A 25,403-nucleotide genomic window follows, 5' to 3' on the forward strand; every position below is an offset into this window, starting at 1 on the left:
AGCATTATTCAACTTCATTCCTGAACTAGGTTACGTGGGGAGAGTTAAACTATTTCGAAACAACACAAGCTACATACAATTGACCGTATGGATTTTCGAAATTAATGCTGCAAACACTCAAGAGCGATTTAATTATCACTTGAGAATTGACCTAGGGGCCAAAAAAGTCTAATCCGACCCTGTGATTCGACTAGAGAAAGAACCGATGTCTGTTCTACCAGAAAAAATTCAGCAGATGTTCATTGTACTCAGAATTCCGCTCAGAAATACAAATACTTCGCCTGTTCAATAAATTTCAATTTTCTACGATTGTTCGGGTGAAATAATTAATATTTTTAATCAATTCCTTCTCTGGTTTCATGGAATCCAACACAAGTGTAAGTCCCTCTCAACATTTTTTATCATTTTTGTTATTCATCTGTTCAGTATACAAAATGTCAAAGATATCATAACAACATCAATATAAATTCAATGTATTCATTGAAAATTACAATTGTATTTGAGGAATAAGCATAAAAAAGTATCAGAAGAATCTAATATAAATGGCATACCAGAGTTTATCTCAGATTTTCTACAGGGGTAGCTCAATTATAGATTTAACCTCAATATTTTCATCATAATACGAAAGGTACAACTTTTATGACCCTCTCCAAGAAATCTCTGATCCTCACCCAATTGTGTTTTGCAAAAATTTAAAGTAAAACGCCACAATATAACAAGTTCAGCTCGATACCTAGTGAAAGTGAGAAAAATAAACTTTGGATTTCAAAATTTTCAGCTCAATTCTTCCTCTGAAAGATTCATTCCACTTCGAGGTAGTTCATTTGGGTCTCTTCAAATTTCTCATAAGCTTCCCAGACCAGTCAGTTTGTCGTGTAGAGATTATTGCAGGAAATTCACCAAGAATGATTCCGGAGTCAACTATATGCAATATTTCTACAAGAAAAGTCAATATAAGGATTTGTAAGGATTGAGTACTGATAAAATCTTATTGTTCTACATGTAATATGAAATTTTGTCACACACAATTTTATACATATGATAATTTTCTCTGGTTAATTCAGGCAATCCATTTGATTTCTCAGGTTGATAAATACGCTGTTTCGAAGTCCACGTAGAGTATTATATTTTTCTCCTGAACAGAAAGCAAGAAAGGAAAATGATAAAAACGAAGGAGGAAATGATTGGCCAGTTAAGGCAAGAAGAAAACCTCTAATAACATCTCCAGAATACGTGTGTGACTTGGCACTCGCTGACACATGTTTGGATTGTAAGCTAACCACCTATTTTAATGAGAATAATTTCATGAATTCCTGAAATCTGTTATTTTCCCTGATGCAGTCAACTATTCAGATCTTGAAACTTTTTCAGGGACCAGACAATCGTTAGATTGGGGATCCTCTAGTTCCATAGGTGTTATTCACAAGAGATGCGTATACACATACAATCCGGATAAAGATATTACATTTCAAACATTAATTGTTGGAGAAGATGTGGGACATTGCTTGAAATGGTGTAATGATGGAAAACAGTTGGCAGTGTCTCTACGTGAAGGAGAATTTGGGATATGGGATTTGGAAAAAGGGAAGGTGAGAAGACTCAGAATTTCGCATTTTTTATCAGAATGATTTGTTTTATGGTATTTATGGTATAAGAAATAAGTGTTCTTTTGACCTCAAGAATCTACTGTTGAAATACTTATTTGTACGAGTCAGAGACTCACCCTGTATATATAAGAATAATTCTAAAAAAAATAGAAAGAACTGCTAAAAGGACTAAAGAACTTTTCCTGATAAAATTTTTTTTTTCTTCATCCAATTCAGGACCCTTATGTTTTCATGAATTTTTGCAACGAAATATGTATAAGAACTTTTTAATTATCCTAGAGCATGATTGTGTGTTTACTGAATTGTCCAAGGTTTCTTTATTAACCGTTCTAAAAATGTATTGGAACATTTGTCGAAATTTTTTATAAACTGCCTCTTCTGACAGATGTGGAGAAGAGGAGGTCATCTCTCCAAATTTTCGAAAGGTGAAGTAAGCCACATCGCCACCACCAATGGTTTCTTCGTCACGGCTCACAAAAACGGTATGCTTCAAATCTGGGACCATAACCTTTTTCCTGTCGAACTTAAGTTCAGGGCACACAAGGGCACCATACTGAGCGCAAAAATTTCATGCAACGGGAAATATTTAGCTACAAATGGAACTGATTCATTCGTGAGGATTTGGAGTCTACCACATTGCGAAAAAATCCTCGAGGCCCAATGCGAATACCCAGTCACTGTAAGTCCATCATTCGCATTTCTATAAGATATCATTCTGCAAAATTTTCGTAGTCCATAACGAAAGAAAGATGAAAACAACTGACCAAATTCTAAGGCATTCTTTTGCCTGTTTACACCAATTTGTTTAAGGCAGGCTTAATCATATCTTATTTCAGTTATTCCTATGGTAAATTCCATAGTCAGTCAGAAAAAGTAGAATGTACGTACAGGGTGAATCAGAATGAAGCAGAAAAACTACAGATAAATCAATTTTTCTTCTGTGGTGAACATCTTGCCTGATATCCCTTCAATTTATAAACAAAAAACTAGTATAATACTATAGATATAAATACCAATGAAATTAGTTAAAGTTCTTATGCAACTACTTGTTATTTATTATAAATAAGTCACAATATCTCGCATGCCTTTGCAATGGTAAAAATTGTTGAACTTTTTTCCCTACAGGCGACACTTTAGTCGCAGCTCTGATTAGGTTTAATACAGTTTCGAGTCAAGCCAATACATGCCTGCCTTCTTTTACCACTTCCTCTAAAATGACTCATTCCAGACAATCGATTGGCATCCCTGGAAGGCCCCACTATTGGCACTAGGGAGATCTTCGAAAAATAGCTTCAGCACATTGTTGAATGTCAACTGGCTTTCTGACCAATATAAATTCAATCCTTTCGATTTTTCGGATGTTAGAGTAGACTGCTTGGCTTTCAATCCTGTTTCCGCCGAGCTGGTGGTGAGTTAAATACGAGTAATACTACAGATTCCGAACTGATTCAGTACCAAAACGATATCGTTTGCAGTTCTTAGGTAGTTCTGAATTGGTTCAGCATTATTTTTGAATCCAAGGTGTTTTTGAATGCTTGTTACTTCGCACTAGGCTTCGAAATATGCTTGCTAAATACAATTTTCTTCTAGTCGGCCATCTGGTTAGATCATCCAACTGAAGATAGCAAGTTTTCTCATAATATTGTTGTGCAGAGTAACCTAAATACGATAGTTGATGACATAAACTTTCACTCAGGGAGGACTATGTATCTATTGTGGGATAAGGAAGGTAAAAGATTAGGTAAGTTGAAAAAATAACAAGAATACTGTTTGGTTTTTGACTGATATCAATCATGTAAGGGCTAGAAAAAAGTCAAAAGTTAAAATGAACTTAAAATATAAAACATTACTTATAATATCAAATACAATCTTAAGCTCAAAGTTGATGGAGAGAATTAAACATTAATAATATAATATATATTGATCAGTACATTCTGCTGCATTCTACCCTCGATTTTTTTTCAGCAACTATTGGAACTGATGAAAACTTAGCAGTATGGAAGTTCTTCGGTAAGGAACAGAAGAAAAAAGTTGCGGTTATGAAGAAAGACGCCAATTTATTCAGAGAGGGAGTCATAAGATGACACCAAAATTAATCTGATCGTTTTAATTGCGAAACTAAAAATGTGCACTATGTGTATGTCATGTCCGCAGATAAACTAAGTGTTGTTGATTGTCATTGAATATCCGAAATAGCTCTAACTTTTGGTTTTAGCGGTGTGTTTTGAAATTGTTCGTTAATATTCAAAGAGATTATGTATATAAGTCTTTTTTCGCTTCATTTTCTATATGGAGGGTGTGAAATTTTTTCCAAAAATTATTATTTAATATTAAAAGAGACTTTTAATGCAGAATTTTATTTTTCACGAAAACTATACACACAGGTAAGCACTAAATGTGGTGAATCAATGAAGTGTATTGAAAGGAAGTTCATCAATATGGAGATTGCAAATAGCTAGAAGACGTAAACTAACACAGCCTGGGGATAGAGTCGCTCTGTTCAAAATCAGGGAGGATCGGAAACCTACAAAACGATGAATAGACATATGAGATAGAAAACATACAAATGACAATTAAAAAAATAAAAGAAATAATAGCGAATTTTTCATTGAATACAATGGGCATTTTCATACCTACTGACAAATTATATTCTCGCTTGTCAGGTGTTTTAGAGATGACAAAATTGTAGACAACCTGACAGGGATCCACTTTCTGAGAATTCCTTTCAAAATATGAATATCATAGCGAAATATACTATCCAATGGAGAGAATTTCCTTTACGAATTTTTGATTCCAATAAACATCATTTGCACAATACCGAAAGAACATCAAAAAATGATTTCCTCCCAGTATTTAACGAAGTCATTTTAACCTTCGCTCTAAGGGACGAATTGACTTCAGGAAAGTAATTTAACTTTAGGGAAAATTGCAATGGGTAGAACGTAGAAGCAGTCCGTTCCCTTTCTATCCTCACCTTTAATTTTGAAGACGATAAAACGCTGCCAGTCTCAAGTGAAAGGTATGTTAATCGTTCTAATTATTCTCATTATTATATAGTGCATAATTTACACCCCAGGGAAAGCGTGTTCAACCCCATCATGAGAATTATGTCGTTCTATGCTGTAGCGACAAACGCGTGAAGGTAAACGAGACAAGGGAAGAAAAGACTAGGGTGTTTCATGGCGCTGATTCCAGCATTGCATCGCACAAATTAGAACGTTCACAGTAAAGGGAGCATTTTCTCAGCATGGAGGTCTGAAAAATCACTGATTTCTTCCTCACAATATATAGCTGAAACTATTTCTCGACTATTTTTCAAATATCACGTCTTGAAAATTTTTTCAATTCTGAAATTTCAACCTGTAGAGACCTGAGATTGCTTTTCAATTCCAGAAAAAATGTTACTCAAATTTCTCCCCCTCATAGTCGAAGACGTTATGAGGTTGAAAAATAAGCTTGCCAGCTGGCAAATTTTTATGTGAATTTGGCAAATTTTCATACCTAGGTATATAGCTATAGAAAGTATGTAGATGAGTAAAGCATAATATTCCTATCATCAAGTACCTGTATTTAAAAGGGTTAAGAGCTAAGCAGATTCACGAAGATAAGCTTAATACCCTTGGTAATCAATGTCCTTCGTATGCGACCGTGAAAAATTGGAATGCAAGCTTCAAAAGAGGTAAATTTTCCAATGAAGATGATGACCGATCGGGAAGGCCAGTTTCTGAGTCAGTCCCCGAAAATATCGATGCAGTTCATGACATGATTTTATCAGACCGTCGAATTGGGCCAAAACGGATATCTGAAGCACTGAATATTTCATACGAACGCGTTCATCATATAGTTCACGTCAATTTGGACTTGAAAAAAATTGCTGCAAAATGGATCCCCAAATGTTTGAATGTTGACCAGAAGCGTGCAAGGGTAGAAGCATCGCGTTCGATCTGTGCTCGATTTGAAAACGATGTAGACTTCTTAAACCGAATTGTTACTATGGATGAGACTTGGGTACCTTTCTACGTTCCAGAAACAAAGCAGCAATCGATGGAATTGCGACACTCTGGTTCTCCAAGACCTAATAAGTTTCGTGTCCAAAAATCTGCTGGAAAAGTTCTTGCTTCAGTTTTTTGGGATTGCCATGGAGTAATCATGATTGATTTTTTGGATAAGTGTAGAACAATAACCGGAGATTACTATTCGACATTACTGACTTCTCTACGGAAAAAAATTGAAGAGAAAAGACGCGGAAAGCTATCCAAAAGTGTTTTGTTTTTGCAGGACAACACCCCTGCACACAAATCTCATGTTGACATGCAAAAAAATCTTGATTTATGGTTTGAATTACTAGATCACCCCCTTTATTCTCCATCTGACTATCATCTCTTTCCTCAACCGAAAAAAGTTTAAAAGGTCGTAAATTTTCTTCCAACGAGGAGGTAACAAAAGCTGTGGAGGTCTGGTTTTCAGAGCAAGGAGAAACATTTTTTTGAAAGGTCTAGAGACGTTGCAGGTTCGCTATAATGAATGTATCGAATTAAGAGGAGAATATGTTGAGTAATAAAATATTTTGACATTGAAATTTTGTTTGGTTCTAGTAGACTAAGAATTTTTCAATATATCCTTGCATATATCCACAATATATATACAATATTATGACCCCTAGAAGCTAGAAGGCTCTGATCCTCAACCTTCTGCCACCTGTTACTCGATTGCTGAAACTGTGCAGAATGGATATAGATTTCCTTCTGGAAGAATCAAGAAATCAATACCCTGAGAGAGTTCTCTTTTGGTTTGCCAGAGGGGACAAGGCAGCAAAGATTTTTTATAATCTTTGCTCTAGACGTTCATCCCTTCTTTTATCTTACACTAGGTACCTCTAGTTCATTTTATCTATAATAAAAAGAAAGAGAGTATTCTAATTTTGTTTTGCCCACGCTAACCCAACTGCTGGCCTCGCTGGTGTTGGTAATTAAATATATCCAGTACTTTTCAGTTAAAATGAATTTGTCTATTCCAGTTAATTTCATTCTAAAGCTATTTATTTATTGTCTCGATACAAAATATACATATTCGGGAATTTTCACATCGGATTACTAGCACTCTCGTGAATTTTTCGAAGAATGACATCGATACTCCTCAAATTCTCTTTTGCCTGTTCGAGAATTTTTCCTTCTGGTAAACAACTAGGCTCGTTCTTCAGTAGCTCGATACACTCGACCAAATATTGCTTAGCCTCCTAAAATACCAACGTAAATACTTTCCACTGTAGAATTTAAAAAAAAAATGAACAAACCATAAGCCTCGAATGCATCACATCAGGTTCAATAGATCTCCTACCCATCTCGGACACTGCAGCGTGCAATTCAAAGAATACCATACCCCGCAATCTCCTCTCAGCTGAAAAAGTTAGGGTTGATGATGAAATCATTCATTAATCACTAGTGACCTATGAGCCATTAATCACTGGTCTGTCAAACTTCATGGTCGCCGTCACAAAAAAAGGCTCTGAACATACTCAACAATTCTTTTTCTCACCTGGGGTAAGTACACCGAACAAGCCTAGTAACTGAGCAGCTGTCTTAGCTTTGAGTTCCAGATCTTCATGAGCAACGTCGACCAATTCGTTCTCACCCTGACCAATAACTTGAATGAGGGCGAGTCGAATCTCCGTCAGAAAGTAGTGATTTGGATGTAGGAAAAAACTGTTCGCATCTATGAATTTTTTCAAGGCTTCTGTTTCCCCTTTCGGTAATTCCATCATGTCATTCCCGATCCTCTCCAGAACGTCCTGGACGGAGAAACAGGATAAACTTTCGCCACATTTATCGCATATCCAATCTGAGTTTTTTGTGTTGTCTGTCTTTTCAAGGAATGTTTTGGGGAGTAAGTAGCCTGCACATTTCCTGAAAAAGGCATCAATGGAAAAACTAAGTTCATACTGCCAGACGTTGGTATAACAATAACAAGAAATTGTTACTGTCTGAATCGTCACGAAAATGTCAAATTGGCATCAGCCTAGATGGCGCTCGAGTTCTCAATAATACTCAGGTGCTCCTACTCATACTGTGTTAGAGTCCGTCAACTCTGAACGTATTCCATCGGAGTAGGAATTGTGTTGCTCTGATGAGATCAATGGAGCCGAAACCACGATCAGTACGTTTGATGATATTGATAGCAAAGGGTGATATGCGACTGAAATGATTCTTTCATGAACTCTATTTTCAGAGTAGTTCTTCATACCTATAGAAAGGCTTCAAAGAACCTCAGAACATCTACTCTAAATTAACAAATTCAAGATTATTCTTACATCTTTCGACATTTCATCGCCGAAAAATAGGTTCCAAACTCGGTCACGTCTGAGCATCGGGCACAACTGCACCAAAAAAATTTGGTCTCGTAAAGATGATGCCTTCTATTCGGTGTACCCCACAATGGATCAGTGTAGCAAATGCTTAGATGGTCACCTCGGTCTATATTTCCTGAAGCGATCAGAACTAGGCTACCATCCTTGGCGAAGCTCTTGCTGCAGTTTGGCTTGCAGCTGTGCTCTAACATCGAACAGGTTTCATAAATGGCTATGTAGGGCGGATCACCAAGTGGTACTTCATGGCAGTTCACCTGGAATGGACAAAGATAGTGGAATTGTTCGGAAAAGTTCGTTTGATTGATACAGGTCAATTTAAATTTTTCGGTAGTATTTTCAAAATGCTCCATTTCACAAATGAATCATCGCAAATTTATGAAATTTGGTGTCCATGATAACCATATGAGTCTATTAATAGTTGTGATTAAAAAAATATATCAAATACAGGAACAGGAGTATTTTTGTAAGCTGTCATTGTCAGTTATCACTGTATGCAGTATGTACAGTTTATCAGGATTCACCCTGTTTAAAAATCACAATTTTCACTGTTGAATCAGAATTATAGGATTCTCCTTAGCTCATAATAATTTCAAAGAGTCTTTATGATGAAATAATAAGTGTTTTATCAAGCTCCATCATTGTGATTGGAATGTCAAATTCATAGATGTTGAAAATAGGCCATCGATTAGGTATACAGAAAATAGATCTATTTCTAGATGTGCAGGAATAGTTCAGACCAGCTGACAATACGATCTATTCTTGTTCTACTCACCATCACGATACCACAAACACGCAATATGTCGTCCTCTAAGAACACTTGATCAAGTTTGAAAAATTTCCTGATGAATTGTGCAACTTGGATTCTCTCGTTCTTGTACTTTGGGGTATTCTTTCTTTCCTCGCAATGCGACTGGAGTTTTTCTAGTTTTTCCCAAACTTCCGGTAGGAATTGCTTCTGGTAGAGGCATCGCAACACTGTCACGCATTGGTAGATTGGGTGAATAACTCCGAAATTTTTTATTATTACCTGAAGTGATTTGATGGTGTAGTGCATAAAATTGTATTGATATCTAGTTAGCCTAGAACAGTTCCATGTATAAAAAAAATATTGCGTTACCATAGCAAGGAACAATAACTCATTAAAAGTGTCAGTGTGAGTTTGAGGTCAACAGAGTAAACCAGAGTTACGCAATGGATTAAAAGAAAGAAGATTTCCACCGAAATTGTGAAAATCGAAAAATTCGATTATCGAGATATCAGAAGTAACTGTATTTAAAAGGGTTAAGAGGTTAGCAGATTCACGAAGATATGCTTAATACCCCTGGTGATCAATGTCCTTCGTATGCGACCGTAAGAATTGGACTGCAAGCATCAAAAGAGGTAAATTTTTCATTGAAGATGATGACCGATCGGGAAGGCCAGTTTCTGTGTCAGTCCTCGAAAATATCGATGCAGTTCATGACATAATTTTATCAGACCGTCGAATTGGGCTAAAACGGATATCTGAAGCACTGAATATTTCATACGAATGCGTTCATCATATAGTTCACGTCCATTTGGATATGAGAAAAATTGCTGCAAAATGGATACCCCAATGTTTGAAGGTTGACCAAAAGCGTGCAAGGATAGAAGCATCGCGTTCGATCTGTGCTCGATTTGAAAACGATGTAGACTTTTCAAACCGAATTGTAACTATGGATGAAACTTGGGTACATTTCTACTTTCCAGAAACAAAGCAACAATCGATGGAATGGCGACACTCTGGTTCTCCAAGACCTAAGAAGTTTCGTGTCCAAAAATCTGCTGGAAAAGTTCTTGCTTCATTTTTTTGGGATTGCCATGGAGTAATCATGATTGATTTTTTGGATAAAGGTAGAAAAATAACCGGAGATTCCTATTCGACATTACTGACCACTCTACGGAAAAAAATTAAAGAGAAAAGACTCGGAAAAATATCCAAAGATGTTCTATTTTTGCAAGACATCGCCCCTGCCTACAAATCTCATGTTGCCATGCAAAAAATTCGTGATTTAGAGTTTGAATTACTAGAACAACCCCCTTATTCACCAGATTTGACTCCATCCGAATATAATCTCTTTCCTCAACTGAAAAAAAGTTTAAAAAGACCAACTTTCACCTCGAGAACGTAAAAACTGTGTTACAGAAATCAAAGAGTAAGTATATTGAATTTCGATCATTACAAGTATGAAATGCCAACCTTGTCTCCACGCTGAACCGTATATCGGCATTCTGGAATATGGCTTGGGTTCTTCTGGCATATCTCACTGCACATTGGCCATCCACAATCAGGGCAAGGATGGTTATTCTTTTCGTTTATGGATTTGCCGCAACCCAAGCAGACTGGAATGGTTATTTGAGCTGGTCCATGTATCATGGCACGTTCCCTGAATATGATTTCACCATTTTTTATCGGTTTCGTTGAGATCAGGTGGCGACCTAAAGATTCGTCTTCAGCAACCTGAAAAAAAAATTGTGGTAAAAAGATACTTTTCATTTGAGAATGAAGGTAGATGTAAGTGTGGTTCATTTCCAACATCCACGTTAGCATCACTGATTCATTCACATTTTGCATTGTTTCTCTTCATTTCATACCATATTTTCTTGATATCAATTTTGATGTAGCATCCTCGGCTAACTTTTGTATTTTGGATGAGAGTACATCTTGTCTTGTCAGATTTTCATACAGATGGTTGAACTCGTTGTTGCAGACGTGTTAACCCATTAATCTGACAATAATCTGACAGTTTGAAGATGATAACAAGGAATTTTTTTTAATATCTCCCTTCCTGTACCTCTAATCGTTTCTGTATTCATGATGAAAATTGTAGATAATAAAATTCTATACAACTTTTGTCTGAAGCAATTTTCCATACACTTTAACGTTTTTGAGCTAGAGGGTGATGAGGATGAGGAGCTCAGCCACACATGCGAAAGGCCAAGGTCAATGAAGAATCCCAGTCTAATGTACATTCATCGCCATATATCTCGAAAACGTTCAAACGTAGAGAAAAATGCTTCGGTCAAAATTTGTAGAAAATGTTATGCTCTACAACTTTTATAATGAATGTGAAAACTATTTGAAGCCCAGGAGAGGAGATAATTTAAAAAAAGCTGATTTATGTGAGCTTTATGACCAATTTTTATTGTTTCTGCTTGCTGAAACTGTCAGATTATATTTTTTCCGTTATTCTTGAATCATTAGCTTCGAAATAAAAAAGTTGGCGCCCTCCCACACATTTCGTCACGCTTAAATTGTCAGATTAAGAGAATATATACTTTTCAACATGTAATTAATTAACCACACATATCTCAATCTGACACGCACGAGTATGTATACTTCATTCAACTTTATTTTAGCAGTCGGTTGGCCATGGTAATTTGACACATTTCACTCTGTATAGTACGAAAATGTGGGGTTATGAAGCTTGTCAAAACATTTTTGGGTTTTAAATTAACGCTATGTTGCCCGTTCGACGTAAAAGTTTCTGTTATTACGTATTTTATCACAATGTCGAATCTCTTCGGAAAATATCTGACGAACATAATTGAAGTTCATACAAACTGATTGAAGGCATACCAAATCCAGTTATTTGCATGGAAAATACAAGAGATCAGTATAACATCATAATATGCACTAGCTTGAGAAGAGTTAATGTTCGTTATCTTCTTTGGCTTACATCATTTGTAGATTTCAAAAATATTAACCCGAAGATGAAATGCATATGATGCAGTGGTTGGCAATGGGTATCTCCCGAAGGAATTAACAGATAATTACAAGAATGTTAAATTTTTCATTAAAAATCATCTTGCATCAATATAAGTAAAAGGAGTTGAAGGAAGTTGCAACTTCACCGTTGAACAAAAATTTCACATGAATAAACAGTAACAGGGCAACTTGCGCGTATTTGTGGCTATTAATCTTAATACATTGATGTAATTATAATAATTAGGTATTTATTAGTACCTTAAGACATTTACATTGTATAGGACAAGTCAAATGAAAAACAGAAAAATCCATTTTAGGGAACTCATTCTCCGATGACATTTATCGAAAATCCTGTAGTAAACTTTTCACATTAATTCACTCAAACATAAAATTCTGAAATGCCACCACTTTTTTGGGTCTCCCAATAGAAGGAAATTCTTTGTCAGTCGTTTAGATTCAGATGAAACATTATATAAATTCTCTTACATTGAATATGTTCGCTATCGTCTGACGTATTGTGGATTTTAGAATATCAGGGTATAACTATTCGAATGAGCGGACCTGAATTCTAAATAGCACTTCCTGAAACCCTGTCTCTTTTTTCAATCACTTTCGGCATTTTCGAATTTTCGTAATAAAAATTGATATTAGTTGTGGCAACGGCGTTATGACGTTAACGACATTTCATGAGTGCCAACCTAACTTCGTTCTAGTTACAAAAACTTGAGAAAATTATTTCATGGCCAACCGACTGCTAAAATAAATGTGAATGAAGTATAGGTACATTGATCGTTCTTTTTTACTATTCTGACAGGCTGTCCTAGACAATTCCCCCTATATACAGGTCGAATTTTTGGTACAGTAAATCCCGAATTTCCCTCTTGGGCTCCTCAACTACAATCTTAAAACCATTTCGAGCATTGCTAATGAAACATATAGAATATAGCGTATGATGCAATTGTGCAAAACAGTATCTCAATTTCATTAAAATCTTGAAATAACCACTCACAACTTTAAATCTCAACATTTGGTTCACTCTGAATAAAACTACTCACTTTCGGACAGGCACCCAATTACTGAATTCCAACAATTGAAGCAAACGAACGTAATACGAATGTTATGAAACCCCATTGACCGGAAAAAGTTGAGAAATCGAAAGTGTACACCTCACCTCACACGGTCTGCAACACAACTTGTGATTCTTCCAGCCAGCCTTCTGGTGGTCCTTGCAGCAGTAAAATATCCTGTGGCAGCCTCCGCATCTCTGACTCGCCGGTTTGTCGCATACGTCGCAAACGCCGGTTTGGGACATTTCGCGGAAAATCGGGATCGTTTGAATGTTAAAACGGTTCCAAGGACTGTTTTCCCATTCACCGAACACGTTATGTAGTTTCGGAAATTAGGAGCTCGAAGAGGATGGTGACGCTGCATCGGGCGTCATTTTGAGAGTAACTTATTTCATTAACTGTCGGGTTCCGTATACCTAACTCTAAAAATAATTAATTAATTCTGCTATTCTTAACTGCGTTGTGTTCTAAGGGGGTCCACGGACGTTCGGGCAAATCGGGAGTTTCAAATTTTCGTGGGAAACAAGCTACTACTAGCTGTGAGTATTGATGATGATTTTTTTTTATATGAGTGTTGCATATTTCTTCATCAGGCAAAGCGTGGCATCATCCCAACAACATATCCTCACCAATAATATACTGAAGCTGGCTATAAGGCCTCAAATAGCGTGAACTCACCTTTGCGCTTACCGCCAAAATACCAGGTGAAATTGAAAATTTCTGATTTGCAGAATATTTTCTGTTTATAACTAGGAAACCTCTCTAATAGATTATTGATTCGTAATTGCAAGTTTCGATATAGTTTTTACACAGTGACTGCTACAATTAAAGTGCAGCTTACTGTACAGTTTGAGCAATGTCTATTGTATATAAAATACAGCTTGCTGTACAGTTTTTGCACAGTGACTACACTGTATTTAGAGTGCAGTTTACTGTACAGGTATTTGCATAGTGACTACTGCATTTAAAGTACAACTTGCTGTACAGTTTTAGCACGTAACTGCTGCATTTGAAGTGCAGCTATCTGTACAGTGGATTGCAATGCCATCGCTGTTTTTGTGCAGCTGTGGCTGTATGTCGAATGCAGTTTGTACTGTACAGTAACTGCAAAGTCCACCGGGACATATACGGTCCTTTTTGGTGCAGTTATTGCATTACCGTAACTGCAGTCAATTGAAGCAACGAAGTACAGTTTTTGTACAGTGACTGCATTTCAGTGTTTGGTGGGTAAGGCTATCTAACAATACAATTTCTGTGAATTTATCTGTAAACAGGGAATTTTGTGATCTTAGTTCAATTTTGACTTCTTCAGTAACCTTACAATCACCGACTCATATATGTTATGCGCCAAACTCTCTCAAAGTTTCGAGGTGCCTCTTTATTACATGAAAAATAAGTTTCATTTTGCACATCCTCAACTTTATCTTGGCGCTTTGTAGAGAAAAAAAAACTAGTAGTTGAGTAGCCGACGATACTTAATCAGGATTTATTCGAGCGTCGTCGTGGAGATGTGGTGGATTTTGAAATGTGGATGGTATAAAAAAAAAGTTCTATGATGTATGCACTTTCACCGGTGGGGAAAACGTCTGCAGGTTTTCAAAGATGTAAAAAAATCGTCCGGTGTCAGAGTAAGATACTGTATATACCCTAATTGTCTCTGATAATAAATTCATGTACGGAAGGGTTGAAGATGGTAAAAAAAAAAAATTTCGAGCGTGTCAGTTTTTTACAGGATATGTCAATTGGACCCAAAGGAAGCTACTGTTCAAGAGACTAACCATTTAGTCATGACGAAAGGTCATAGCGGTCCTTTGAGAATGCAAAAAAAATTGTTACTTGTACATACTCGAGCGTGTCAAATTTTCATACAGATGGTTAATCTCGGTGTTGCAGACGTGTTGACCCATAAACCTGGCAATAATCAGGAGGGTTTTCTTAATCTGACAGTTTGAAGATGATAATAAGCCATCTTTTTTTTAATATCTCCCTTCCTGTACCTCTAATCGTTTCTGTATTCATGATGAAGATTGGAGATAATAAAATTCTCTACAACTTCTGTCTGAAGCAATTTTAAATACTCTCAACCGTTTTCGAGTTAGAGGTCAATAAGGGCAAGGAGCTTAGCCACACATGCAAAAGGCCAAGGTCAATGAAAAAATTGTTTCGGACAAAATTTGTAGAAAATGTTGTGCTCTACAACTTTTATTATGAATACAAAAACTATTTGACGCCTAGGGGAGACCATAATTAAAAAAAAACTGATTTTTGTTACCTTTATGGCCAATTTTTAGTGTTTCGGCTTGCTGAAACTGTCAAATTTTATTCATTTATTCTGACAGACTGTCCTATATAATTCCCTTTATATACAGGTCTAATTTTACTCTACAGGGTCCAAGGTATCTCCCCTTATATTAATCTGACACGCTCGAGTAAATCTTGAATTTCCCTCTTGGGCTCCCCAACTTCGTTATTGTTATTTTCTAATAGAATGTTTTTTCTGTAAGACGATCTACAGAATCCCAGCATCAGTGAACCCCTTACATATTGTGCCAGTAACCTCGAATTACCATGTATGAAAAAGCTGTTTGTTCTCACTGACTGCAATTACAAACTTCGTTTGATCATTTTATCTCATTGTTGGCTAGGATATAATTTCACACTTATCATATATCTTGCTATGAATCACTCCAAGATAGTTCCACCTAAGCCTTATAGATGAAATCAAATTTCACCATTTGCATCTCATCTGAAGAGTTTAAAATTTTTGACATTTCAAGAGATCGAATTCCATATTCAATAAAATGGCTGCAACCATATTCGACAACATATCATAAATACTTATGTACACTCAAACACAATTCTTTTCCTTCCATGTGAATAGAGTCATAGGTAAAAAAACGATACACTCATTATACGCCAATTCCCGAAAGTGAGCGATTTAAAAACATCTCTCTCGATCATCCTTGGTAATCAAGGGATCAAATTCAGGATCAAATTCATTAAATATAGAATATATGGTATTTCCGATTTTCATGATCAATTAAAAGGTTATCAATTTTCATTTTCATTCGATAAGCAATATCAATTCCACACATTCATTTCAAAATCTTCATTAGTATCTCTCTTTGAAACTGAAAATTGTACATCACAAATTGAAATGAATATCAAAATATTTTTGTTCGTATTCTGTGTTGTTTCAGTGAATGGTGAGTAGTCTGATATACACTTCACTTCATATTATTCGAAACAGAAAGTGTTCTTCATTAATTTCCATCCCTTGGTTCAGTAAACACATAGAGATCTTTCTCCTCGTGTGTTCTGGAAGTGGAAAATTGTCTCAATTGATGAATATTTCAGGTTTCAATAACATACTAGGGACTGAACTCGAAAAATGTCTGAGATGTATCTGTTTTGCCACCACATTTTGTAACCACTTACCCAACTGTGTGAAGGCACATATAAATAAAAAGTATTGGGAGGATGCAGGCTCTCCAACATTGAATTACGAAAAACCCTCTAACCAAACTTACCTGAAATGCATGAAAGATACAAATTGCGTTTTGAATACAATGGATACATACACAACAGGAAGAGGTTCTAAAAGAGTAAGTATTATTTCAATTGAATTTTAAAATTGAAGCAATTGATTTTTCGATCAAAAACTTTTTTCACCTTATGTTACTAATGGTTTTCACTTAATTTCTCTCTCATCTTATCTCTTTGTTGTGTCAATTAATTCATTTTTATTCTGTTGTTTATTCATATTTTTTCAGGATACCAATTGTGATGGTAAATTCGACTGCAAGGATAGGCTTGCAATTCATTTTAACGGATTGACTGTTAACTATACCCTTCAACCATACCAAATCACCAGATTCGATAATTGTGCTATCGAAAACAGTGTACCAACAGATGAAGGATGGTCTGGTTGTGACTTAGGAGGAATCAACTCGGTGTTTTTTTAATTCCTTCAAGATATTATTATATGAGCTATGAGTGTGAACATTTCGAGTGGCCAATAAATTGACATAGCTGGAATACGGAAACTTTTCAAAAACTTTTCGTTCCCAGTGAAACTAGAGCCCATCATAGTTAAAGGCAGAAATAAGCACCCCATTCGATTTACTACAGGATGATATATTTGGTTAAGAACTCCATTTATGCTTTCTGAGTCAAATTCTCAAAAGTTTCTATTATAAATACATTAAGATAAATCGTAAATATAAATATTTACATCACAAATGTTAAAACCTTAGATAGTGAGATAAGTATAATAAATTTTTCAAGGAGTTATATGTTTGTTTTTTTTCTCCTTTCATTGCTATCTATCTTTTTATTCGAAAAAACATACCTATATATATATGGTAGAATGTGAATCTTTTATACCACAATCGTTTTGAAAAATCAAATATCTTGGAAAACCCTGCTATTAAATATTTCAACACCATTTTAATTGAAACGAAGCAAAACAAATCCTTCGATTAGATCAACAACCTCTACAAATTATGTTTATCATAAACGGATAGATATCAAGAATAAAGGTCACATCTCATCAGAATTGATGAAGTTTCTTGAGGAAATGTTGTTTGTTCAAAACAGAAATTGTGCTATGTGCTTACTTCTATTGTGGTTTTTTTTCACTCTCGCAATTACAGGTCAGATCAATACCAAACATTTTAACAATTCCGAAGATACGTCAGTAATTGAAAAGATTTGAAAGAAGATAAGTTCATTTTAATTAACGAGAGCTTGTGAGATTCTTATGTCAAACAATTATATCAATTAGGTGGCAAGAAAGCGTATAGTGAATGAATATACTTGATATTTTGTCATTTCAGAAATGAATTTTTTCATTAAATCTGAGAATATGAATGTTTACTGCTAGTGGATATTTCAGAAACAATGGAAGAAGTTGTGGAACTTGATCTTTTTTCAAATTGCATGTCGATATTTTTTTAAATCATGAAATATTTTCAAGATTCGCATAATTGTGAATCATTACTTCAGGTACATCACTATATAATTATTCCTAATTCATTATGATGATTAAAATCATGATTATGAACATCCAGGTGGGCTAAGTGAAGTCCTGAAGATATGCAGTACTGATAATGAATGTCCAGGCAATCAATCATGTTCCAACAACATTTGTAAGAGCCCTTGCCTCAAGACTTGCGGGCCTGAAGCTCTTTGTGTTGTTATGAATCACAAGCCGTATTGTTTCTGCAAGGATAATACAGATAGTTGTATTCCAAAAAGAGGTAACAATTCATTTAGCATAAATTCTTATATTTATTTCATGTAGGAATATTCATTCATTTCATGCCACTCAATAGATCATTATTATTTTGAATCAAAATATTGGTACCTGTTATTGTTGTTGTTCGAAAGTTAGACATACAGGGGGTTTTACGAGTGGTCGGCCACATCCATAGCTGATCCTCTTTTCAATTGCTCAGTTATAATTTTCAATTCCACATGCTGAAAATTTGGCTATCAAAATCCCTTTTTCAATTATTGTTCATTATCATCTTGAACACACACCAAGTGTGCAGAAAATACCTCTTTCTTTGTACATTTTGTTATTCTGCTATAGATTTCATTATTTCCAAAGAAATCATAATTCTAAAATACTTTCTTAAGATTGTTTTAGGCAGCGTGTTTCAAAATTCTTGGTGTCTGCTAATCAAGGGTTATTCTCTTCCATTTTCAGATTCAAGGTCCTGCCAACCACAATGCGAGAACAACTCCATCTGTAACACGGACATAGGTTATTGTGAATGCAAAAAAGGTTACTCGGGAAATCCTTACAAGAACTGCTCCCAAATCTGTAAGAAATCTGAAGATTGCACCTCAGAGGAGACTTGCATAAATGGAATTTGTAAGAGTCCTTGCGAGGAAGACTGTGGCATCAATTCGCTTTGTACTGTTAAAGACCATGTAAGCATCTGCAGTTGCCCTCCTGGTTATGTTGGCAACTCATTCGAAATCTGCAGAACCATTAGTAAGCATACCTACTTTATGATGTCAAAATAGATCTTCCAAATGTGTTTTATTTTCTAGGCGAGTTTTCAAAACTTAAAAATGGAGATATCTGCAGCCAATGTGCAAAGGATGCCGTTTGCATCACAACAGCGACCAGTGCTAACTGCGTCTGCCTCAGGGGGTATTTTGGCAATCCTTTCATTTCCTGTTATAAAATGTGCCTCTCCAATGCGGATTGTTCAGCTGATAAGGTGTGCGTCCAGAATTTGTGCAAGGACCCCTGTGAAGGTGCTTGTGGTGTGAATGCGAAATGCACCGTTGACCAGGTCCGGCGCAAGCCGAAATGCACCTGTAAAGATGGCTTTTCTGGAGATCCCTCCAGAATATGTACCGTGAAAATTGGTGAGGATTGTGTCAACTTCATTTTCGAATACGATAAGAATTTATTCAGATGCCATCATCGGGACAACTAAATGGAGAACGTTCCACCGAAAAAGAGCAGATGCTGACCATTATTTGGTCAGTATTTGATAGGAGTCCGTCAATTCAAAACGCTTTTCTATCGGAGCTGTGTTACTCTGACGAGGTCAAATGAGACTGAAGCCATAGTCAGCATCTGCTCTTCTTCGTTGGAAGGTTCTCCATTTAGTTGTCTTGACGATGGCAAATTGGCTAGTTTCAATAGCGAGACGAGACGTTTCAGATGGTTTCAGTTCGAGACTAGCTCTGGTCTAAAATTATTCCTAGATTGCCTCTAGTATACAGAGCCTCAAAAGAAAAGTAAGGTACACTTAAAAATGGTCACAAAATGGTTTTCTGTAAAAAAATTACGCACCTACTTCACTTTCCATTGTCAATCTTATAATCTCCAGTCAAATTCATCTCAAGAGTCAAAAAGAGGCACTGGCATTGGCGTATATTGAACTAAACTGACTGTCTCTAAAGTACTGGGAAGTGAACCCTCTATTTCATAGACCGAGACACTGGCTGTTTACGTATGCGCTCAGGAGTGTCTCAAAATGAACCTCAAAGGGGCGCATATCTCCACAGACAGCCAGGCTACGCTGAGGCCCCTGGAATCACACTGCCAGAGATCTCTGCTGACATGGGAACGGCGTAATACCATAAAGCAACTGTCCAGAGACAAGAAAGTGAGTCTACTATGGGTACAAGGGCATTGTAGTGTTGCAGGAAATGAGAAAGCCGATGAACTTGCAAAAAGGGCATCAAGGTTAACACCTGCTGGACCTGAGCCTTTATGTGGGCTTGGAAAAGACCAATACAAGGCAGCGGTCCAACAATGGGAGATGAACAATAGAATAACCTTTTGGAGAAATACTCCTGGACTTACTCAGTCAAGTAAATTCGTGATGATTTCAGAGACCTACACCAGACAACTGATAAAGCTGTCACGAGTTGAGCTTCGGGTGATAGTGGGACTGCTGACAGGGTCCTGTCAGTACAAATATCATTTGTAAGGGAAAGTCAGCAGATGAGATTTGTAGGCTCTGTGGATCAGAGGCAGAATCAGCTGAACGCATGGTATGCAAGTGTCCAGAGCTGGCTGGGCTATGAACCATTCATATGGAGAAACCAGTCCTGGATACTCAGGGGTTAAGGCCCCTGAGGATGTTGTCGGTTTTATCAACATCATTGACGACCTCCTTGGGTTCCTATGAATGAGTAGGGTAGAGAACAAAAGATCTACATGGTCGCTGATCGACCCCGGTTCAAATAATATTACTAATAATCTCAAGAGATTTTCTTCAGTTAACAGATTTGCCGAGGCCGAAGAAGAGCTGAAATGTCATCCAGAATGTGGTGGTAACGCAACATGCCATACTCAATACGGTGTTTGTAAGTGTAAGGAAGGTTATATCGGTAATCCGTACAGTGGTTGTCGAAGCAAATGTCATCTAGACGCAGAATGCGATGAAGACAAATCTTGCGCGTTGGGCGTCTGCATTGACCCTTGCTGGACCGCCTGTGGGAAGAACGCTTTATGCAGTGTTATCAAGCATGTAGCTGTCTGCAGGTGTCCAATTGGTTACAGTGGTGATGCCCTCAAATATTGCAGAAAAGATGGTAAGTGGAGTGATGCTCATGCTCAAGTATGTACAAGTTTAGCCCTATTTCTGACGGAAAACGCCCTGTATAATATCTCAAGATGATACATGGGTCTTTTATAGAAACATATAGGAGGATTCTGATATTCAGCTTGTTCGATAGTTTTATTCCAGTCTTCCTAGTGTGTTTCAGCTCTAAATCCGGAACCAAAAATCATAGAAGTGGACCTTTGCGACTCCTATCCTTGCGGTACAAACGCAAAATGCAAATATACTGATGCAGACACAGAAACTTGCCATTGTAATCCAGGACACTCCGGAAACCCTTATAAGAAGTGCTTCAAAAAATGCCGGAAGAACAACGAATGTTCCAAGATGGATAAATGTGTGGATGGTCTATGCAAGGACGTTTGTGAGAATGGCTGTGGGATAAATGCTATTTGTGAGGCGGATAATCATAAGCCGAAGTGCAAATGCCCTCAAAATTACAGGGGGGATCCTATGAGTATATGCTTCCCCAAAAAAAGTAAGTAGGAATTCTAGTATTCGCAATATAAATGTTGCATTTCATATAGATCTGACCAAGTTCTTCCTTCTACTAACTTCGCCACCCTGTTATTCTGATAACTTGCAGAAGGAGTTCTGGTGAATCCCAGCAAAATTCCATGCTTCAAGTGTATCTGCAGAGCAATAACTGGAGACGATAATATATTCTCCTGCGCTGAGAAATCCATCAATTTTGGTTATTGGGCGTTTGCTGGGGAAGATCTTGTTGGAGGCGAGGAATTCAGAACCAAAAACTCCACCATAGACTTCCTAACCTGCATGAATAATAGGATATGCATTTTGAACACAATGAACGACTACACATCCAGAGCATTGCACAGATTGGACGTTAGTATTCATACTAGATAATACCTTATGTATTCAGATAATTCTTTTAAGCCAAATTCTTTTTAATTCCAAAGTAATGCAACTTTTCATGAAAAATTGGGTAATTTGAAATGATCATTGACTTTTCATATCCTCAACTTTGTTTTCCATTTTTTTACTCACTACAGTAAGTGTGGAAATAACCATCATCATCTTGACAAACCCATTTGACCCTGAATCATTTTCCACCATTATTTTCACAGGATATCGACTGCGATGGTGAAATAACCTGTGCAGATATTTTTGCTGTGCACAAATTCGGATTGACAGCTAAATTTCCGGACTCAATATTCAACGCTTCTGAAGCTAGTTCTTTCGACCAATGCGAAGGCCATGGAGAGAAGGACATCTCAACCAATTGGACGCCTAAAACCTGCTCTGGACCATCTTATGTAGAACTTCTCAGTTGATGTTATCGAATCTTATTATTTTGTGCGAATAAAGAACGTCCATCATTGAGACATTAATTTGGTAGATAATACACCATTTTTATGGTTTTATCGTGAAACAGTTTCCACTTACGAGTCCTGAACTGCTTTCAAAATTTTCGCCTATCTAGTCTAGAAGTACCAGAAACTTTTATCGGATTGAAAAAAACACTGAGGAAAAAATTTAATTTTTAATATACAAAATCATCTGGACAACTTCCTACACTATTCTAAACAGTATCTACAAAAGGATTACAACCATCATATCCTTCCTTCTCCAACATTTCCGCAACTCCTATGCTCCTAGCGCAATGGTTGAACCTCCTTGCGTACCTTTCACCAAATTGTGGATTCTCACAGTTCCTACCATGTAAATGGATCGCGTACCTATCCTTGCAATCGAATTTACCGTCACAATTGCAGTCCTGAAATCAGTAAATCCAAATGATACTCTAAAACTGGACAACTGGATGAAATATACTCACAATTTCCCCAAAGGATGTCGTATACTTGTCGATGGTGTTTACTATGCAATTCTCGTTTGCCATGCATTTTTTGTAGCTGTCCTGGGAATCTGGATCATCGTCAGGACTGAGAACAGGACTTCCAGCCACTTTCCAATAGTCAAAACTCACCGAATATCTGGCACAGTTGAATCTGCTCCAGCATCCTGATCTGGCGTGACACAGGCAGTTAACGCACTTCTGAATAGGCGTTCCCATCAAATCCTTCAGCGCTGAAAATTCACGTTGAATTTTGTGAAATATGACAATGCCTTTAAGTAGGAAAAAGTTTGGAAGTGTTTCACGTTTCACAACACTTGCGTGAATACACCGATCCTTCAGATTCGAAGGAATGTAGAGTTTGTCTGGATAATTTAGTCAGGATCATATAAATGTTTTCTCACTGAAATAACTTGATGGAAGTTAGGCGCAGATCAATTGGTGTTGACATATTTAGATCTTTCGAACATAATTCATTGATTATTTATTATTAGCTTCATAAGAGAAAACACTTGATATTATTTGAACACAACAATAGGTTTATAACTAAATAATTAATCTCATATTGATAAAATCAACTATGAGTTATTTGAGAACATGTAATAAGGAATAGAAACCATATGTTTTATAGTTTCTTATTCCATTAGTATTGCACTGTTGATACCATCTTCCGAGAATAAGATAGTAAGTATCCATAATTGAAGAAAAAAATTTAATATGTAAGTAATTTTTTTAAATGTCATTCCATAAAATAAATATGTATTCGAGAAAACAGTTAAGTTTTACTTGATCTTGCCCACTCAAAAGGAAAAAGTATTATTTAACTTCTTTCACCTAGGTATTGAAAATAATAATATGGATTTACCTTCAGCATGAAGAACTAAGATGGTCAGAACTAGTACGAAGCTAAAGAGTTTCATTTTGATGTGATAACCAAAATACGCTTTCCCTAGATTTTATAGTAAACCATCAAATTACGGGATTTCCAATCTTGCAATGGGGTTATCATTTAACCAACCTTGTTGTTAAATTTATGTATTGATTCAGAGCAGTTCGTCTTCGATATGATAGCGTTGTTGGTGATTTTGTCTGCTTGTATCCAGTGTCATTTCATCGCGGAAGGTATGGCATTTCAATAACCATCTGAAGATTCCATTGTGATTTACCGACACAAGTGTCGTGGTTCAACAAATCATTTGTTTTTCAAATAAAATAATTGGTTTTTAGTTCAACTATGGATTTTCATCATGTATCGGCCATATCAATCAAGTTTTTTTTCAATAGGGGTTCTTTGCCCTCTCTTTCTGGGTGTTGGCCCCTTGTTCCATTTGATCTTAGAGTGGTCAGGCACCCAAACCAAAGAGAGCTAGTCATTCATGCCTATTTCATTAAGTTTCCTACGGTACTCTCATATCAGATTCGAGCCAATAGCAGCTTTACTGTCAGAATTGATCACTATGCAGTGTATTCTTTTTACCATTCGTTCTTTTTACATAGCATCATGTTGAAGTTCTCCCAAATGCTTACTTTTTTAATCCTAACATCACTATGTAGGTTCGCTGATGAGATGTACTGGTTTAGAGATGACCTAGCTCTCTGACTCATTTTTTTCATTACCTATACCGTCCCTAGATATCTAAAGATGGCCTAATGGACTTCCTGGTATATTAAGAGTATATAAGAATTTTTTACCCCTCAGCATACACTGGACTCGCTTCACCAGAAGATGTACCCTGCTTGGAATGTGTTTGTCGAGCTTCCACCGCCTGCAATGATATTTACGAGTGTGCCAAGAAAACAATAGATAAGGAATATTGGAGTTTAGCCGGGGAAAACATCGCTGGTGGAGATGATAATAGAAAAAGAGACTCTAAAGTGAACTACGACAATTGTGTGAAGGATAGAATATGTATATTGAATACCATGTACTACTACACCAACAGAATTCTGAGGAGTCTGAATGGGGTAGGTTGTAAAATGCTCTGGCAAAACTTGAAATGGCACAAAGATCGAATTTTCGAGATACAGATCAACTAATGTAACATTTGAAGAACTAAAATTTTTTTGCAGGACGTGAACTGTGACGGTTTGGTTAACTGTGCTGACAGATTCGCAGCTCATGTCTTTGGCCAACTTGCAAATAGACCAGAATCCAAATTCAGTATTGGATTGTCCAAACGTTTCGACAGATGTCAGGGACATGGTATCAAGAATGTGACCAACAGTTGGTTTCCGAAAAAATGCAGTGATTTGTGAACTGGATATATTAAATCTGAGACGAATATAATCGTTGAGTTGGAATTATTATACATTATTATAAGATTTCTGACTGCCTTTATCTTTGATGATGAGGAGGTTCGATAAAAATTTATAGAAATATTTATATTTAGTAGTGAGTTTAAATTATGATGGACGCTGGAAACTATAGGGGATTCTCATGTTTCTATTCGGCGTACCATAGTCCAAACTCCAAACATGAATCAACTAAGCCTTTGAATTCGAAGAAATGTTAAGTTTGTCTGGATAATTTAGTCAGGATTATAAATAATTTAATGAATCAGTTGCTGTTGACATATTCAGGTGTAATCATCTTTCGAATGTTCTTTTATTAGCTTCACAATAGAAAACTCTGTGAAAATTGTATAAATTTTCAGAATTCTCGAGAAAACTCTACATATCAAGAAGTCTATTGTCTACTGAACAAACCCTTTTCTTCAATATTT

The 25,403-nt window shown here is 36.5% G+C and overlaps 6 protein-coding genes across 9 annotated transcripts; 4 read left to right on the top strand and 2 right to left on the bottom strand.

The window, feature by feature from the left end:
- The first annotated feature begins 220 nt into the window (after positions 1 to 220).
- LOC123317553 (cell division cycle 20.2, cofactor of APC complex-like) lies at positions 221 to 3,824 on the top strand. Its single transcript, XM_044904137.1, has 8 exons — positions 221 to 377; positions 779 to 963; positions 1,086 to 1,270; positions 1,372 to 1,589; positions 1,993 to 2,286; positions 2,836 to 3,015; positions 3,198 to 3,348; positions 3,573 to 3,824. The coding sequence occupies exons 1-8, from the start codon at positions 360 to 362 to the stop codon at positions 3,689 to 3,691; spliced, it is 1,350 nt and encodes a 449-aa protein (XP_044760072.1). The 5' UTR covers positions 221 to 359; the 3' UTR covers positions 3,692 to 3,824.
- A 2,804-nt stretch (positions 3,825 to 6,628) lies between these two features.
- On the bottom strand, positions 6,629 to 15,529 carry LOC123317234 (SET domain-containing protein SmydA-8-like). 4 transcript variants are annotated; one of them, XM_044903653.1, is made up of 8 exons: positions 15,365 to 15,529; positions 12,870 to 13,187; positions 10,190 to 10,450; positions 8,744 to 8,998; positions 7,915 to 8,225; positions 7,143 to 7,510; positions 6,901 to 7,004; positions 6,629 to 6,843 (listed from the first exon to the last, which is right to left on the bottom strand). In XM_044903653.1, the coding sequence occupies exons 2-8, from the start codon at positions 13,008 to 13,010 to the stop codon at positions 6,688 to 6,690; spliced, it is 1,596 nt and encodes a 531-aa protein (XP_044759588.1). In that variant the 5' UTR covers positions 13,011 to 13,187; positions 15,365 to 15,529; the 3' UTR covers positions 6,629 to 6,687. The 4 variants fall into 4 exon arrangements, with proteins under 4 accessions (XP_044759588.1, XP_044759587.1, XP_044759591.1 ...); XM_044903652.1 differs by having other exon boundaries at positions 15,333 to 15,529; XM_044903656.1 differs by lacking the exons at positions 12,870 to 13,187; positions 15,365 to 15,529 and adding an exon at positions 12,754 to 12,868.
- Positions 15,530 to 15,818: 289 nt separating this feature from the next.
- LOC123317236 lies at positions 15,819 to 17,058 on the top strand. The gene is made up of 3 exons (XM_044903657.1): positions 15,819 to 15,971; positions 16,123 to 16,370; positions 16,539 to 17,058. Exons 1-3 carry the CDS (start codon positions 15,923 to 15,925, stop codon positions 16,728 to 16,730), a joined length of 489 nt encoding a protein of 162 aa, XP_044759592.1. The 5' UTR covers positions 15,819 to 15,922; the 3' UTR covers positions 16,731 to 17,058.
- A 1,344-nt stretch (positions 17,059 to 18,402) lies between these two features.
- Positions 18,403 to 22,225, top strand: LOC123316736 (neurogenic locus notch homolog protein 1; the record flags this gene model as incomplete). The annotated part of the gene is made up of 6 exons (XM_044902952.1): positions 18,403 to 18,769; positions 18,829 to 19,152; positions 20,521 to 20,835; positions 21,010 to 21,342; positions 21,451 to 21,710; positions 21,953 to 22,225. Coding segments are annotated over 6 exons (1,806 nt in total), but the record flags the coding sequence as incomplete, so codon positions are not given.
- Positions 22,226 to 22,354: 129 nt separating this feature from the next.
- LOC123316802 lies at positions 22,355 to 23,706 on the bottom strand. The gene is made up of 3 exons (XM_044903033.1): positions 23,546 to 23,706; positions 22,663 to 22,913; positions 22,355 to 22,602 (listed from the first exon to the last, which is right to left on the bottom strand). The coding sequence occupies exons 1-3, from the start codon at positions 23,598 to 23,600 to the stop codon at positions 22,408 to 22,410; spliced, it is 501 nt and encodes a 166-aa protein (XP_044758968.1). The 5' UTR covers positions 23,601 to 23,706; the 3' UTR covers positions 22,355 to 22,407.
- Positions 23,654 to 25,237, top strand: LOC123316801. The gene is made up of 3 exons (XM_044903032.1): positions 23,654 to 23,802; positions 24,380 to 24,645; positions 24,751 to 25,237. The coding sequence occupies exons 1-3, from the start codon at positions 23,745 to 23,747 to the stop codon at positions 24,934 to 24,936; spliced, it is 510 nt and encodes a 169-aa protein (XP_044758967.1). The 5' UTR covers positions 23,654 to 23,744; the 3' UTR covers positions 24,937 to 25,237.
- The last annotated feature ends 166 nt before the right edge of the window (positions 25,238 to 25,403 follow it).

The sequence above is a fragment of the Coccinella septempunctata genome, chromosome 7, assembly GCF_907165205.1.
Source record: "Coccinella septempunctata chromosome 7, icCocSept1.1, whole genome shotgun sequence".
Lineage (NCBI taxonomy): Eukaryota > Metazoa > Arthropoda > Insecta > Coleoptera > Coccinellidae > Coccinella > Coccinella septempunctata.

Excerpts from the sequence above, each read along its gene's own strand:
- LOC123317236 (XM_044903657.1), top strand. The coding sequence starts at position 15,923 with ATGAATATCAAAATATTTTTGTTCGTATTCTGTGTTGTTTCAGTGAAT. Across the intron at positions 15,972-16,122 it reads CTGTGTTGTTTCAGTGAATG|GTTTCAATAACATACTAGGG; the intron begins GTGAGTAGTCTG and ends TGAATATTTCAG. Across the intron at positions 16,371-16,538 it reads CAGGAAGAGGTTCTAAAAGA|GATACCAATTGTGATGGTAA; the intron begins GTAAGTATTATT and ends ATATTTTTTCAG.
- LOC123316802 (XM_044903033.1), bottom strand. The coding sequence starts at position 23,600 with ATGAAACTCTTTAGCTTCGTACTAGTTCTGACCATCTTAGTTCTTCAT. Across the intron at positions 22,914-23,545 it reads CTTAGTTCTTCATGCTGAAG|CGCTGAAGGATTTGATGGGA; the intron begins GTAAATCCATAT and ends GTGAATTTTCAG. Across the intron at positions 22,603-22,662 it reads CGACATCCTTTGGGGAAATT|GACTGCAATTGTGACGGTAA; the intron begins GTGAGTATATTT and ends TACTGATTTCAG.
- LOC123316801 (XM_044903032.1), top strand. The coding sequence starts at position 23,745 with ATGATAGCGTTGTTGGTGATTTTGTCTGCTTGTATCCAGTGTCATTTC. Across the intron at positions 23,803-24,379 it reads GTGTCATTTCATCGCGGAAG|CATACACTGGACTCGCTTCA; the intron begins GTATGGCATTTC and ends TTTACCCCTCAG. Across the intron at positions 24,646-24,750 it reads TTCTGAGGAGTCTGAATGGG|GACGTGAACTGTGACGGTTT; the intron begins GTAGGTTGTAAA and ends ATTTTTTTGCAG.
- LOC123317553 (XM_044904137.1), top strand. Across the intron at positions 1,590-1,992 it reads GGGATTTGGAAAAAGGGAAG|ATGTGGAGAAGAGGAGGTCA; the intron begins GTGAGAAGACTC and ends CTCTTCTGACAG. Across the intron at positions 3,016-3,197 it reads CTGTTTCCGCCGAGCTGGTG|TCGGCCATCTGGTTAGATCA; the intron begins GTGAGTTAAATA and ends ATTTTCTTCTAG.
- LOC123317234 (XM_044903653.1), bottom strand. The coding sequence starts at position 13,010 with ATGTCCCAAACCGGCGTTTGCGACGTATGCGACAAACCGGCGAGTCAG. Across the intron at positions 7,511-7,914 it reads GCGATGAAATGTCGAAAGAT|GAAATGTGCAGGCTACTTAC; the intron begins GTAAGAATAATC and ends TGCCTTTTTCAG. Across the intron at positions 7,005-7,142 it reads GTTCGGTGTACTTACCCCAG|CTGAGAGGAGATTGCGGGGT; the intron begins GTGAGAAAAAGA and ends TAACTTTTTCAG.